The following is a 17,240-nucleotide window of genomic DNA, read 5'->3' on the forward strand; positions in this document are numbered from 1 at the left end:
GTATATCACATAGTCTATGGAGGAGTCTGCAGGCCGTATATCACACAGTCTTACTCACTTGTAGGTCTGATAGCTGTTTCTGACCTTGATTCCACCTTTGATGAAGCTGACCATGTTTTCATCCTGCGGTAATTAGAAGAGCCATTATTTAAAGGGTTTTGTCAGGATGTTAATTGCATTTTCTACTTATAATTACATAGACACATTGGGAATTGCTGCAATCTGTAATTTTACCATTCGCCTTGTTACGCATTATGATGATAAAAAGTGATAGTAATAAAGCTTTCATGTATAAAGAGTCCCCAGCCCTTCCCCCGCTGCTGCGGACCAGCACATTCATAGCTGAGCGATTCTCTATCCTCAGTGGATCCCGCAATGGCTACAATGGGATGCAATGAAGGATCTCATCGTGATGTCTTAAAGGGAACTCATCCTGGTGATAATACAGTCCAATCTATAGGCAGCATCTTATAGAGCAGAAAGAGCTGAGCAGAGTTAAGGCCCAATTACATAGATTATCTGCCGAAGTAGGCCGAATCGGGCAGATATCACTAATATCGGGCAGATATCACTAATATCGGGCAGATATCCCAGCCGTTCGCTTGTCGGCTGATTTTTGTCTTTCAACAAGTTTAAAACGCATTGTCCACTGGGCACGCATCATTTGGTGTTATAGCTGATTCGCGGCCGACAGCTGATTAAAGGGGCACTCCAGCGTTGGTCCATAGAAAATAACAATGATGCTACCGCTCCATGTTCCCCTGATGTCCTCCTGCAATGTCTCCACGCTGACCACAGCCGTCACCAACTTGTCTCTGCAGTGACAGCCTGCTAGGCCAATCACTGAGACAGGATAGCATCGCGGGTACTGATTGGTTGAGCCGGCTATCATTGCAGAGAAGGGTTGCGAACCCAGAGATATGGCAGGAGGACACCAGGGGGGCATGGAGTACAACATCTTTATTATTTTCTATATACTGATGCCAGCTACCATTTAAAGCAAGGGCTGCGCAGACATCATTAATGATGTCTGTGCAGCCCCCGCCCGAATAATAATCGAGCCGTGTAATAGGCCTGGTAAGCGAACGTCAATCTGGAAGATCAAAGCTCCCTTACCCCGCACATGAGGCAGTCTAATACAGCCTTTATATACATGTCCATAGCTGCTGGGGGATCCATAGAGCAAACAAGATTATCGGTTAGTTAGTTGGGTTCAAGTCTGGTGAATATGGGGGCCAGAATAGTACTTGGAAGTCTTGATCATACAACCAATGTAGGACATGTCACATTGTCTTGCTAGGAGATCCCATTTGCCCCAAGGAAGACAATCAGCATGTATGGGTGTACATAATCCATAATGGATTCATACCCGGATCAGCTGAGAGCGACTCCGCATGGATGAGGGATCCAGAGAACATTCCCCAGACTGTAACGCTTCCACCACCAGCTTGTGTTCTTCCAGCAATGGCTGCAGGGTGTTTGTTCTCTGATGTTTCTCGTCTGGCACCTCAATGACCATCTGTTCAATGAAGCAGAAAACGTGACACATCGGAGAAGACAACCGTTTACCAACCAATCGAGAAGACATCTCTTTACCAACCAACCAACCAACCAACCAACCAAGAAGACATCTTTTTACCAACCAACCAACCAAGAAGACATCTCTTTACCAACCAACCAACCAAGAAGACATCTTTTTACCAACCAACCAACCAACCAACCAAGAAGACATCTCTTTACCAATCAACCAACCAACCAACCAAGAAGACATCTCTTTATCAACCAGAGGGGAAGACAGACCTTTACCAACCAGTGGAGAAGACAATTCTTTACCAATCAGCACAGGAGACATCTCTTTACCAACCAGCAGAGAAGACGACTCTTTACCAACCAGCAGAGAAGACAACCCTTTACTAACCAGTGGAGTAGCCAACTCTTAACCAATCAGTGGAGAAGACAGCCCTTTTCCAACCAGCAGAGAAGACAGCCCTTTACCAACCAGCAGATAAAGCAACCCTTTACCAACCAGTGGAGAAGACAACCCCTTACCAATCAGTACAGAAGACAACCCTTTACCAACCAACGGAGAAGACAGCCCTTTACCAACCAGCAGAGAAGGTAGCCCTTTACTAACCAGTGGAGTAGCCCTTTACTAACCAGTGGAGTAGCCAACTCTTTACCAATCAGTACAGAAGACAACCCCTTACCAACCAGCGGAGAAAGCAACCCTTTACCAACCTGTGCAGAAGAAAACCCTTTACTAACCAGTGGAGTAGCCAACTCTTTACCAATCATAGGAGAAGACAACCCTTTACCAATCAGTGGAGAAGACAACTCTTTACTAAACAGCAGAGAAGACAACCCTTTTTAAACCAGTAGATAAGGCAACCCTTTACGAGCCAGCGGAGAAGACAACCCCATACCGATCAGTGCAGAAGACAACCCTTTACGAGCCAGTGGAGAAGACAGCCCTTTACCAACCAGTGGATTAGCCAACTCTTTACCAATCAGAGGAGAAGACAACCCTTTACCAACCTAAAGAGAAGACAACTATTTACCAACCAGCAGAAAAAACAACCCCTTACCAACCCGTGGAGAAAACAACCCTTTACTAACCAGCAGAGAAGACAGCCCTTTTTAAACCAGTAGATAAGGCAACCCTTTACTAACCAGCAGAGAAGACAGCCCTTTTTAAACCAGTAGATAAGGCAACCCATACCAATCAGTGCAGAAGACAACCCTTTACCAACCAGCGGAGAAGACATCACCCACCCATCACCCCATACTGCAACTTTGTTAAATCGCCCCTTTTACTAAGAGGCGTGACTTAAAGCCGGTGGGCCTCCGTGCAAAATCAACAATAACGCGACAAGTATAGCACTGGCCTCTTCATATGGAGAAGAGAGACTTCATGGGCACCTTCTCATGGAGGAATAATACTGTAACTCGACTGTGTAGTGATTTTTTCATCTAAATCCCGTCTTATTCTGTGGCTGGGAGTCCAGTGGGTGGTCCTGCCCAGTGACTGACGGCCACCCACCACCAATACATATATCAGTCTGCTCGGCTCCTCCTGCTATATAACAAGCTGCCTACAGATTAGACTATGTTTTCCAGCTTCTACTAGCATGCGGTAGTGCCACCAGGTCACGGTGCAGATCAGGAACTCTATCTCATACACATAATAACATGATGACATCATAATCAACGTTGTAGGTGAGAATCTTATCTGCCGTAATGTATAACACTGACATGTCAGACCTGCAGGAAGGTGAGGGCGGCTCTCTGAAGAAGACACTCGGCGTAGCACACCTCCGCGTGGATCTCCTCTGTAACACACATCACGCAACGTTTTATTAGAAGACAATAATAAGGGGGCAGTCACATGTTCCGTGATTACGGTTTATGCACGGTAGATGTGTAATAGACCGGAATGCAGAACTCCCGGCATTATCATTCATTACGATGCCGGGAGGAGCTCCGAAAAACTTTAAAACATTGCGCTACTGTACTGACACAGTGTATGTGTGTGTGTATAGTAGTGCGAAGATTCAAAGTGTCGCTGTCGTTTGGAAACATTTTTGACACCATAGAGCCATGGCAAACGTTTTGATTGGTCCGTTCTGAGTGTTCACACCCGTACTGATCGGGAGAACGAGCTGGGAGAAGACCGAGCTCATTGGTATCGATCTAATCTTCGACATGTCCCTATGAAGTGATGTACGTAAGTTATGTGTAATAGTCTGATACCTTCCGTGAACTGATCGAGACTTTGGCCGTGGACCAAGTTGTTGAAGGAGTCGGCGACTGTGGATCTCTTCCTGAACCTGGTGAGAAGAAGAAACACGAGGTTGTCACACTGATACATGAAATGTACATAGAGGAGTCTCCACAAACAGCACAAGACGCCGGAAAACAGGATCCGAACCAGGACGAGAGCGCCAGGGGGAAGGCGGGAAATAAATCAGGGCTCCAAACGTCTGAGACCTGGATCTGTATGAGCAAAGTCAGCAAATAGCAATGGCTGATCCTTCTTGTACATTATGATGAGGGCGGCCATCTTGCATGTGCTGAAAAGCTTTGTAGTAAGCCTCATGGACATAGACAGCAATAGACAGGACCCATTAACATGAATGAGAAACATCTAAAGGTCTTAGGGAAGTCATTTCACAAGGAGGGGGAGGCTGAGCTGAGAGCTGCAATTGAAATCTTCATCTATTAGTGTCATGTGATGCTGTAATTCTGTATAGTTCACTTTACAGCAGCCTCCTCCTTATCATCACAGACAGAACAGGAAGTCTCTGCTAAAAGCTCTTTTACTTGATCAATAATTGTTTCATACAATGGTAAAGGGCCGGTGATCAGCTGACTAATGAGAAAACACTCTGTCAGTTCATCAATACTTTTGTGCGGCCAATAAAATCGTTGTTATCGGCCGCACGTCACGCAGTGATAAGGTCTTTTGAGCATTTTGTATTCTTTCGTAAAGGGGTTTTCTGGAGATTTTATTTTTAAATTAGCTGGTGTCAGAAAGTTATACAGATTTGTAAAAATCTCCAGTCTTATAAGCCAGTACTTATCAGTTGCTGTATATCCTGCAGGAAGTGGTGTATTCTTTCCAGTGTGACACAGTGCTCTCTGCTGCCACCTCTGTCCATGTCAGGAACTGTCCAGAGCAGCAGCAAATCCCCATAGAAAACCTCTCCTGCTCTGGACAGTTCCTGACATGATCTGCACTGTATACATGGTATATAGGTATACAGCCCAGACACTTATATACATGCATCCTACCGCCAATAATAAGCACGCTACCTCCAATAATGAGCACGCTACCTCCAATAATAAGCATCCTACCTCCAATAATGAGCACCCTACCTCCAATAATGAGCACCCTACCTCAAATAATGAGCACCCTACCTCCAATAATAAGCACGCTACCTCCAATAATGAGCACGCTACCTCCAATAATAAGCATGCTACCTCCAATAATAAGCATGCTACCTCCAATAATGAGCACGCTACCGCCAATAATAAGCACGCTACCTCCAATAATGAGCACCCTACCTCCAATAATAAGCACGCTACCTTCAAAAATGAGCACGCTACCTCCAATAATGAGCACCCTACCACCAATAACAAGCACGCTACCTCCAATAATGAGCACGCTACCTCCAATAATAAGCATGCTACCTCCAATAATAAGCACGCTACCTCCAATAATGAGCATGCTACCTCCAATAATGAGCATGCTACCTCCAATATTGAGCATGCTACCTCCAATAATAAGCACGCTACCTCCAATAATAAGCACGCTACCTCCAATAATGAGCATCCTACCTCCAATAATGAGCATGCTACCTCCAATATTGAGCATGCTACCTCCAATAATGAGCACGCTACCTCCAATAAGGAGCATCCTACCTCCTTACCTATTCAGCTCTGGTGCAATTCAAGCCCCACTGACTTCTCTAGGATTTCTCTAGTAGAATGACATGTCAATTCTTTGGGTGGAAAGCGGATCCGCAGTGGAACATTCCACTTGTAAATTCTGACGTGTGAACAACAGAGCGGAAATCCCATTAACCCCTTAGCGACCCATGACGTATCTGATACGTCATGGTGCCGCGGGGGGTGTTCAGAGCGGGGTCCCGCCGGGACCCCGCTCTGAACGGCGCTGATCCCGGCTGATACGTGCAGCCGGGCAGTGCCTCTGTTAGCCAGCACGGGTCCCGTTGCCGCGCCGGCTAATTAAGCACTTCAATGCAGCTGTCAAACCTGACAGCTGCATTGAAGTGCTTTATGCACACTATCCCTGGTGTCTAGTGGGTCGGATCTCCCCCCCGCGATGCGATCGCGGGGGGGAAACCCGTTCTTCTGCCCGTGCCGGGCCTCAGCGTCGGAATAACGCTGATCCCGGCTCGGCAATAGATTGCTATGGCCTGCAGCAGTCCATAGCAATCTATGACCGATCTCATGGATCTTTGCTGTGTATATACACAGCATTGATCTCTATGAGAGATCATTGCTGTGTATATACAAGCCCCCCAGGGGGCTTCTAGTCCATGTAAAAAAAAAAGTAAAAAAAAAAGTAAAAAAGTGTTTTTATTAATAAAAAATCCCCTCCCCTAATAAAAGTCCAAATCACCCCCCTTTTCCCATTTTATAAATATAAATTAATAAATAAACAAATAAATAAACATATTTAGTATCACCGCACACGTAATCGCCCGAACTATTAATTAATCACATTCCTGATCTCACACGGTAAACGGCGTCAGCGCAAAAAAATTCCAAAGTGCAAAATTGCGCATTTTTGGTCGCATCAAATCCAGAAAAAATGTAATAAAAAGTGATCAAAAAGTCATATATGCGCAATCAAGGTACCGATAGAAAGAACGCATCATGGCGCAAAAAATGACACCTCACACAGCCCCATAGACCAAAGGATAAAAGCGCTATAAGCCTGGGAATGGAGCGATTTTAAGGAACGTATATTTGTTAACAACGGTTTGAATTTTTTACAGGCCATCAGATACAATATAAGTTATACATGTTACATATCGTTTTAATCGTAACAACTTGAGGAACATGCACAACAAGTCAGTTTTACCATAGGACGGACGGCGTAAATGCAAAACTCCCCGAAATCAAAACAAATTAGTTTTTTTTTCAATTTGACAGCGCAAATGATTTTTTTCCGGTTTCGCAGCATATGTTATGGAAAAATAATGCCTGTCATTGCAAAGTACAATTGGTTTCGCAAAAAATAAGCGCTCATATACGTCTCTAGGTGAAAAAATGCAAGCGCTGTTGACTTTTAAACTTAAAATGGAATAAGCAAAAGCGCAAAAACGAAAATTGGCTTTGACCTTAAGGGGTTAAACACAATGAGACATTGCTCTGTATAGCAGAATACGTGTGAAAGGTCAAGTGCACTTTAAGAGATCACATGACATGTCCTACAATATGGCTGCTGAGTAATCTTAATCCAAGTGGGGGTCAGGGGAGAGGTCGGGGGCCATCACTACTATCTATATAAATTGTCCGGAACGCTGTTTTCTCTATAGGTCCCTCTGCTTCAATGTGTTGGAACAACTTGTTGCTAAGAATCTGTAGAAATATTTGGAGACGTCCCTTTAAGGAGGTAGGGTGCTTAATTTAGTTTCCTTGCAGATTTTGCTCTTTAAGGCCACGTTTACACTTAGTATGACACCGGCCATTCTGTGACCCGGCCGTGTCACAGAACGGACAATTTAAGTGAAGATCATTTAGCAGCACCGGCCGGATGAACTTCACTTCTGTTGAATTGGGATGCGGGGGAAAACCGCATCCCAAATCACCATAGCACAATGTCAGCTGCTGCTTTCTGCTGAAGACATAAAAATCTGTGTGTGAGCTTTTCTCTCTGTCTCCCCCTCCTCCCCCCTCCCTTCTGAGACAGCTGATGTAAACAAGTCCCTGTCTGGCTGTTTCTGCAACATTGTAGCTTCTCTGTAATGCTCGGAGGGTTATTCTGAGATCAAGTTGCTGATGAACTCACTGTGATTATCCCTCCCAGCATAACAAAGAAGCTACAATGTTGCAGATACAGCTGGCCAGGGACTTGTTTACATCAGCCATCTCAGAAGGAAGAGACATAAAGAGAAGCTCACACACATATTTTTATGTGTTCAGCAGAAAGCAGCAGCTGAGAACTGGGGGAAGGAGACTGAATAGATAATAACAAGTATGGAAGGAATTGTTAGTCTCACCACGGGCAGCAACATATAAAAGGTATGTTTAAGGGGAGTACCCCTTTAAGCCTTGCATATGCTGCTGTAATGTGCATTGTATTATATTGGTTATATGATGTAATTATTTATCCTGCACACGCCTATATACGTGACTATAATACATGTTCTTCCGCTATATATATATTGTAGGTATAATACATGCACTCCTGATTATATATATATATATATATATATATATATATATATATATATATATTTATTGTAGGTATAATACATGCACTCCAGATAGATAGATAGATAGATAGATAGATAGATATATTTTGTAGGTATAATACATGCGCTCCTGCTATATATATATTGTAGGTATAATACATGCGCTCCTGATATATATATATTGTTTTACATGCACTCCTGATTATATATATATATATATATATATATATATATATATTTATTGTAGGTATAATACATCCTCTCCTGCTATATATACATATATATAGTGTGTGTAAGGGGGGGTCTCCCCTCCTGGATATATAGATCCTCCTGTGCAGTTGATGTTATTTGCCGTCATTCCGGTGTAATATGTCACACATAGTTGAGTTTCTGTACAAACCTCTGACACACGGCCTGGGCTTCTTTCATGGTGTTCCCAGCATTTACGATGTCCTGAGGGTCAAAGGTCATCATGGCCTGCATCTCCAGCATGGTGGCATATGTGAGAGCGTGGTACATACTCTCCTTGGACCTGTCCATCGAAAATGGAAAACCGTCCATTATTATAATATTTCAATTTGTACAAACAAGCCCCGGCGGATAGACATAGCAGAATAAGTAATAGCGCCACCAAGCACACATATACTTGTATCTTTCAACAAAAAAGGAACAGACATCTTTGTCGACATCCGTGCCCATTGTTCTTTAAACATAAGACTTTATCATACCGCCATATAGCTCACCCAAAATACGTTACACATAAAGGACCCTAATGAGATGTTCACACGGCCGAGTAAAATTCCATGCACAAGAATGCCACATTACAAATGTCTGCTTAAAGGGGTACTCCAGAGAGGGGAAAAATTATTTAAAATAAACTGGTGTCAGAAAGTTATAAGTTGTAAATTACTTATATTTAAAAATCTCCAGTCTTTCAGTACTTATCAGCTGCTGTATGTCCTGCAGGAAGTGGTGTATTCTCACCAGTCTGACACAGTGCTCTCTGCTGCCACCTCTGTCCATGTCAGGAACTGTCCGGAGCAGGGGAGGTTTTCTATAGGGATTTGCTGCTGCTCTGGACAGTTCCTGACATGGACAGAGGTGGCAGCAGAGAGCACTGTGTCATACTGGAGAGAATACACCACTTCCTGCAGGACATACAGCAGCTGATAAGTACTGGAAGACTGGAGATTTTTAAATAGAAGTAAATTACAAATCTATAAAACTTTGTTAAAAAAAAAAATCTCCGGAGTGTGCTCATCATTCTGGATTTCCCATTGAAGCCTTTGTGGATTTCACATGGATTTTGATGACTACTGGTGTGAATATCCAGATGTCTGATGGAAAGTCTGTATTCCGCAGCTCTCAGTGTGAATGGGGCCTCCATATTATCACATACAGTCAGGGCACTGTGATGGATTAAACAATTTTTTGGGGGGGAACACGGTTGGTGAGTGAGTCGCCAGGACGGAGAACTTTATCTACCAGGAGGTCCCTAATGTTCACCAGAAGGGAAGCCACAGTGTGCCACCGGCGGACTTCTGCCGTACACGAACGCCCGCTTAACCCTTTAACCTCGGCAGGTGTACTCGGCCAGCTGTGACTTGTAAACCCACACACAAATATTTAACATCTTCCAAATGTTCAACTTATGTAGAATTTTCATGTATGTATATATATATATATATTCTTTTTTACTTCTTAACGCATCACTGTAACAACACATAAACACGTAATAAATGAGGTCTGGTGTCACTTCCTGCTGGTCCCTGATAGGATAATTCCTGGGCTTGAGAGCCTAATTGGCCACTGAACACATGTAGGAGGGAAAAAAAAGGGGGGGGGGGCGGATAACACTAAGAAAAAGGAGGAAGGGGGAGTGAACAGTGGCCATACATAGTGCCCCCCTGCTTACTGCCCTGTGCATAGTGCCCCCCTGCTTACTGCCCTGTGCATAGTGCCCCCCTGCTTACTGCCCTGTGCATAGTGCCCCGCTGCTTACTGCCCTGCTTACTGCCCCGTACATTGTGCCCTGCTGCTTACTGCCCCTTTGCTTACTGCACATGGACCCCCATCAAAACGACAGGTGTGCCTGCTCTGAAGGCTGTATCCTGCCATGGATATACATTGTATGCTTCCTGCCCGGTGAGATAGGAGTTCAGTGGCGAATCAGTGGCGTGATCTTTTAGGGAGGGTCAATCTATATAGCGGTTTCTTCTCAGCAGCGCTGGATGTTCTTAGAGGGAATCGGGATGGATTAAACCTCATAGACCTAGCAGGCGGGCACATTTAGCTCTCCCTTAGGCCAGTGAGACCATACGGCAAGGAGGAGATTCTCTCCCTCCCACCTTTGTTCTGTTATACTATTGTTTTGTTATATTATTCATTCCTACTGTGACCTACTCCTACTGCGGTATACAGCTACTGTGACCTACTCCTACTGCGGTATACAGCTACTGTGACCTACTCCTACTGCGGTATACAGCTACTGTGACCTACCCCTACTGCGGTATACACCTACTGTGGCCTACCCCTACTGCAGTATACACCTACTGTTACCTACTCCTACTGCGGTATACAGCTACTGTGACCTACTCCTACTGCGGTATACAGCTACTGTGACCTACTCCTACTGCGGTATACAGCTACTGTGACCTACCCCTACTGCGGTATACAGCTACTCTGACCTACTCCTACTGCGGTATACAGCTACTGTGACCTACGCCTACTGCGGTATACACCTACTGTTACCTACTCCTACTGCAGTATACAGCTACTGTGACCTACTCCTACTGCGGTATACAGCTACTGTGACCTACTCCTACTGCGGTATACACCTACTGTGACCTACTCCTACTGTGGTATACAGCTGCTGTGACCTACTCCTACTGCGGTATAGACCTACTGTTACCTACTCCTACTGCGGTATACAGCTACTGTGACCTACCCCTACTGCGGTATACAGCTACTCTGACCTACTCCTACTGCGGTATACAGCTACTGTGACCTACGCCTACTGCAGTATACACCTACTGTGACCTACTCCTACTGCAGTATACAGCTACTGTGACCTACTCCTACTGCGGTATACAGCTACTGTGACCTACTCCTACTGCGGTATACACCTACTGTGACCTACTCCTACTGTGGTATACAGCTACTGTGACCTACTCCTACTGCGGTATACAGCTACTGTGACCTACTCCTACTGCGGTATACACCTACTGTGACCTACTCCTACTGTGGTATACAGCTACTGTGACCTACTCCTACTGCGGTATACAGCTACTGTGACCTACCCCTACTGCGGTATACACCTACTGTGGCCTACTCCTACTGCGGTATACACCTACTGTGACCTACTCCTACTGTGGTATACAGCTACTGTGACCTACTCCTACTGCGGTATACAGCTACTGTGACCTACCCCTACTGCGGTATACACCTACTGTGGCCTACCCCTACTGCGGTATACACCTACTGTGGCCTACCCCTACTGCAGTATACACCTACTGTTACCTACTCCCAGGGCCGCTTTAACCAGAGGGCACATGGTGCACGTGCACCGGGCCCACTGGTTAAAGGGGCCCCCCCGAGCAGGCCGGCCGTTGCTATGTGCGACCAATGCGGTCGCACAGGGCTCCGGCCACCAGCCTGTCAGGGGGGAGCGCCATGGATGGGTAATCTACTTACCCCTCCATGGCGCCCCCTGCAGGGCCCCCCCGTCCGCCGCTGCCCCCGCCCGCCCGCTGCTGCTGCGGCGCGTCAGCGCTGCAGCAGCAGCGACACTGACAGAGAGAGAGCCATTGGCTCCCTCCCTGTCAGTCACTCTTGTGGCCGCACTTCCTCCGGTCACAAGAGGCCGCACTCTCCCTCTAGCGGCCGACGTCACTGGAGCGTCGGCGCGAGGGTAAGGGGAGTGCGGCCTCTTGTGACTGCAGGAAGTGCGGCCACAAGAGGGAAGAGAAGAGGAACGCGTGGACCCAGGTGAGTAACAGTGTTTGTTTTTTTCAATGTTATATGGGAGGAGGAGCTATATACTATGGGGGGGGGGGGCACAGGGGGCTATATACTATGGGGGGGCACAGGGGGCTATATACTATGGGGGGGCACAGGGGGCTATATACTATGGGGGAGCACAGGGGACTATATACTACTGGGGAGCACAGGGGGCTATATACTATGGGGGAGCACAGGGGGCTATATACTATGGGGGAGCACAGGGGGCTATATACTATGGGGGAGCACAGGGGACTATATACTATTGGGGAGCACAGGGGGGCTATATACTATGGGGGAGAACGGGGGCTATATACTATTGGGGAGCACAGGGGGCTATATACTATGGGGGGCAGAGGGGGCTATATACTATGGGGGAGAACGGGGGCTATATACTATGGGGGAGAACGGGGGCTATATACTATTGGGGAGCACAGGGGGCTATATACTATGGGGGAGCATAGGGGACTATATACTACTGGGGAGCACAGGGGTCTATATACTATGGGGAGCACAGGGAAGCTATATACTATGGGGGAGCACAGGGGGCTATATAGTACTGGGGAGCACAGGGGGCTATATACTACTGGGGAGCACAGGGAAGCTATATACTATGGGGGAGCACAGGGGAGCTATATACTACTGGGGAGCACAGGGGAGCTATATACTACTGGGGAGCACAGGGGGCTATATACTACTGGGGAGCACAGGGGTCTATATACTATGGGGAGCACAGGGAAGCTATATACTATGGGGGAGCACAGGGGGCTATATACTATGGGGGAGAACAGGGGGCTATATACTATGGGGGAGCACAGGGAGCTATATACTATGGGGGAGGACAGGGGGCTATATACTATGGGGGAGGACAGGGGGCTATATACTATGGGGGAGCACAGGGGAGCTATATACTATGGGGGAGCACAGGGGGCTATATACTATGGGGGAGGACAGGGGGCTATATATTATGGGGGAGCACAGGGGAGCTATATACTATGGGGGAGCACAGGGGGCTATATACTATGGGGGAGGACAGGGGGCTATATACTATTGGGGAGCACAGGGGAGCTATATACTATGGGGGAGCACAGGGGACTATATACTACTGGGGAGCACAGGGGTCTATATACTATGGGGAGCACAGGGGGTCTATATACTATGGGGAGCACAGGGGAGCTATATACTATGGGGGAGCACAGGGGAGCTATATACTACTTGGGAGCACAGGGGACTATATACTACTGGGGAGCACAGGGGTCTATATACTATGGGGAGCACAGGGAAGCTATATACTATGGGGGAGCACAGGGGAGCTATATACTACTGGGGAGCACAGGGGAGCTATATACTACTGGGGAGCACAGGGGGCTATATACTACTGGGGAGCACAGGGGGCTATATACTATGGGGGAGCACAGGGGGCTATATACTATGGGGGAGCACAGGGGAGCTATATACTATGGGGGAGCACAGGGGACTATATACTACTGGGGAGCACAGGGGTCTATATACTATGGGGAGCACAGGGAAGCTATATACTATGGGGGAGCACAGGGGAGCTATATATTACTGGGGAGCACAGGGGAGCTATATACTACTGGGGAGCACAGGGGGCTATATACTACTGGGGAGCACAGGGGAGCTATATACTATGGGGGAGCACAGGGGGCTATATACTATGGGGGAGCACAGGGGGCTATATACTATGGGGGAGCACAGGGGAGCTATATACTATTGTGGGAGAGCACAGGGGGGGCTATATACTACTGGGGAGAGTGCACAGGGGGGCTATATACTAATGGGGGAGCGCACAGGAGGGCTGTATATAACTGGAGGAGCACATGAGGGGCTATATACTACAGGGACACCTTAAAACTATGGAGGCACAGAGGGGTGTAACTATGTAGGAGTACAGAGGGGTGTAACTACTGTATAGAGGTACAAGGGACCTAACTACTGTATGTGTTGGAGCCTAAAATATTTGTCTGGCAGATTCTGGAGAGAAGATTCACAGCCAGGAGAAGACTTCAAGGTGGCCCAGGCTGGATGGAGAGAAAAAGAAAAGGTGACAGACTCTGATCGGAGAAGACGCCCCCGGTGAGTCACTGGATGTAACTGCACTCTGTTATAGGATTGTAGTGTTAGGGGTCATGATGTGGCGGTTTTATGTAATGGTATCATTGGTGATATCTTTCTGTTTTGTTTAGTGCAGTTTTTATGTAATATATAATCACTGTATGGTGGAAATAGTGTTATAAGGTAACTACTGTATGTATTGGGGCTCTTGATACAGTGTGGGGGCAAATTCAGTACATTATACAATGTGCCGAAAGGGAAGGGGGGGCCCACTCTTGAGGGCTGTGCACTGGGCCCACCAATGTATTAAAACGGCCCTGCCTACTCCTACTGCGGTATACACCTACTGTTACCTACTGTTACCTTAACTAATTTATCATAGTACTAGTACATCTATACTATATATATATATATATATATATATATATATATATATATATATATATATATATAATATTCAATCATATCTCTGTGGCTTTGATCACGTATTGACACCAATAATCATGTGTACCATATGCACTTGCACCTTTCGTTATTATGTTTATGCAATTATGTGGTACTTTATCATCACCATCTATATGGGAATCTTATCTAAATTATTTTTGCAGCGCCAATTCTGTAAATAGCGCCATTTGTCCCACATTAACTGGTACCTAAGCCCCCTGGGATATTCGTTTTTAGGCTATAAACACACACAGCAGATACGCAGCAGATTTGATGCTGTGTTCAGTTATTTAGATCTAATCTGCTGCGTATACGGTGTGTGGGTTTATACCCTATGGGTGTTTTTAATGTTATTTGGATAATGTACTAATAAAATATGAAATTTGCAAGATAGTATTATGTGTATTACATTTTTTTGGGTAGTGGAATTTATCGGTGTTGAGTATTAAGTTTAGGATTTCACCCCCTAATTATTTGGTTTAATTCAGTCTTTTTTGGAAAGTTTAGGTTTACTACCCCTACTGTGGCCTACCCCTACTGTGGCCTACCCCCTACTGCGGCCTACCCCTACTGTGGCCTACCCCTACTGCGGCCTACCCTACTGCGGCCTACCCCTACTGTGGCCTACCCTACTGTGGCCTACCCCTACTGCGGCCTACCCTACTGCGGCCTACCCCTACTGCGGCCTACCCTACTGCGGCCTACCCTACTGTGGCCTACCCCTACTGCGGCCTACCCTACTGCGACCTACCCCTACTGCGGCCTACCCCTACTGCGGCCTACCTCTATTGCGACCTACCCCTACTGTGGCCTACCCCTACTGCGGCCTACCCCTACTGTGGCCTACCCCTACTGTGGCCTACCCCTACTGCGGCCTACCCCTACTGTGGCTGACCCCCATTCCTTTAACCTTAACCAAGTCTCCTGATTTTTATGTTACACTATAAATTCCGGTCCCTCTATCACCAATTTCCATAGGGCGAGCAGTCAGGTTAGGCACCACCAGTGTGTAATGTCATTTATATAGAATGGGCACGTCATGTCTGGCACGGCCATCTATACATCAGGGCAATACAATCTGTGCACAGCGGGAACGGCCCTGAACCAAAGAACAAGAAAACAATCCGGCGCGGACGGTGAAGGTAAAAACATTAAAAACACAACCCCCCCCCCCCCCCCCCCAACGAATAGCGAGCCTGACAGAGTCCTGGAACATGACGGAGCTTGTAAGGGTGTAACTGTGATAAGGAGAGGAGACTTACTTGGCCTGGAGGTGGTTCAGGGCCCCCTGGAAGTCATTCTGCAAGAACATATCCAGAGCGGTCATACATTCTGCTAGAGAGATCTTCAGGTCCGAGTCCTTCTGCCTGGACGGTGAAAGGTAAGAGAAGGGTCAGCGACTGTAATAACGTCATCTACACGGACAGACAGGTATATATAGTCATGTGGAGTCAGGGGATACACCTATCTGGCAGCTGAATGTATATATGGCGGTATTATTTATGGTCTGACTGCTGTGTTATCCTGCTGGTTACAATACTGCAGCTCAGTGTTAGATGATGGGGTCAGGAGACTATAATAATATTAATAATAATAATAAAAAGAAAAAAGAATGTACTGTATGGGGGGGTGCACATCTGTACTGTATGGGGGGGAGCACATCTGTACTGTATGGGGGGGTGCACATCTGTACTGTATGGGGGGAGCACATCTGTACTGTATGGGGGGAGCACATCTGTACTGTATGGGGGGGGGTGCACATCTGTACTGTATGGGGGGAAGCACATCTGTACTGTATGGGGGGGGTGCACATCTGTACTGTATGGGGGGGAGCACATCTGTACTGTATGGGGGGGTGCACATCTGTACTGTATGGGGGAGCACATCTGTACTGTATGGGGGGGTGCACATCTGTACTGTATGGGGGGGGGAGCACATCTGTACTGTATGGGGGGAGCACATCTGTACTGTATGGGGGGGAGCACATCTGTACTGTATGGGGGAGCACATCTGTACTGTATGGGGGGGGTGCACATCTGTACTGTATGGGGGGAGTGCACATCTGTACTGTATGGGGGGAGCACATCTGTACTGTATGGGGGGGGTGCACATCTGTACTGTATGGGGGAGCACATCTGTACTGTATGGGGGGAGCACATCTGTACTGTATGGGGGGGTGCACATCTGTACTGTATGGGGGGAGCACATCTGTACTGTATGGGGGGAGCACATCTGTACTGTATGGGGGGAGCACATCTGTACTGTATGGGGGGGAGCACATCTATACTGTATGGGGGGAGCACATCTGTACTGTATGGGGGGGGTGCACATCTGTACTGTATGGGGGGGTGCACATCTGTACTGTATGGGGGGGGTGCACATCTGTACTGTATGGGGGGGTGCACATCTGTACTGTATGGGGGGGTGCACATCTGTACTGTATGGGGGGGTGCACATCTGTACTGTATGGGGGGTGCACATCTGTACTGTATGGGGGGTGCACATCTGTACTGTATGGGGGGGTGCACATCTGTACTGTATGGGGGGGAGCACATCTGTACTGTATGGGGGAGTGCACATCTGTACTGTATGGGGGGGGGGTGCACATCTGTACTGTATGGGGGGTGCACATCTGTACTGTATGGGGGGGAGCACATCTGTACTGTATGGGGGGGAGCACATCTGTACTGTATGGGGGAGTGCACATCTGTACTGTATGGGGGGGGGGTGCACATCTGTACTGTATGGGGGGGGTGCACATCTGTACTGTATGGG

The 17,240-nt window shown here is 47.0% G+C and overlaps 1 protein-coding gene across 3 annotated transcripts in view; it reads right to left on the minus strand.

Annotated features, from left to right (window-relative positions):
* TTC39A (tetratricopeptide repeat domain 39A) overlaps positions 1 to 17,240 on the minus strand; it is a 51,466-nt gene that overhangs the window by 22,635 nt on the left and 11,591 nt on the right. The window contains exons 2-7 of one of the 3 annotated variants that reach the window (XM_069981587.1): positions 15,728 to 15,832; positions 8,347 to 8,478; positions 3,751 to 3,827; positions 3,262 to 3,329; positions 1,370 to 1,519; positions 59 to 123 (exon numbers count right to left, since the gene is read on the minus strand). In XM_069981587.1, the coding sequence (XP_069837688.1) occupies positions 59 to 123; positions 1,370 to 1,519; positions 3,262 to 3,329; positions 3,751 to 3,827; positions 8,347 to 8,478; positions 15,728 to 15,832 (597 nt within the window). Of the gene's footprint in view, positions 1 to 58; positions 124 to 1,369; positions 1,520 to 3,252; positions 3,332 to 3,750; positions 3,828 to 8,346; positions 8,479 to 15,727; positions 15,833 to 17,240 lie in introns of those variants that run through there. The other 2 variants (XM_069981588.1, XM_069981590.1) reach the window with 2 other exon arrangements.

This window comes from Dendropsophus ebraccatus, chromosome 8 (genome assembly GCF_027789765.1).
Source record: "Dendropsophus ebraccatus isolate aDenEbr1 chromosome 8, aDenEbr1.pat, whole genome shotgun sequence".
Taxonomy (NCBI): domain Eukaryota; kingdom Metazoa; phylum Chordata; class Amphibia; order Anura; family Hylidae; genus Dendropsophus; species Dendropsophus ebraccatus.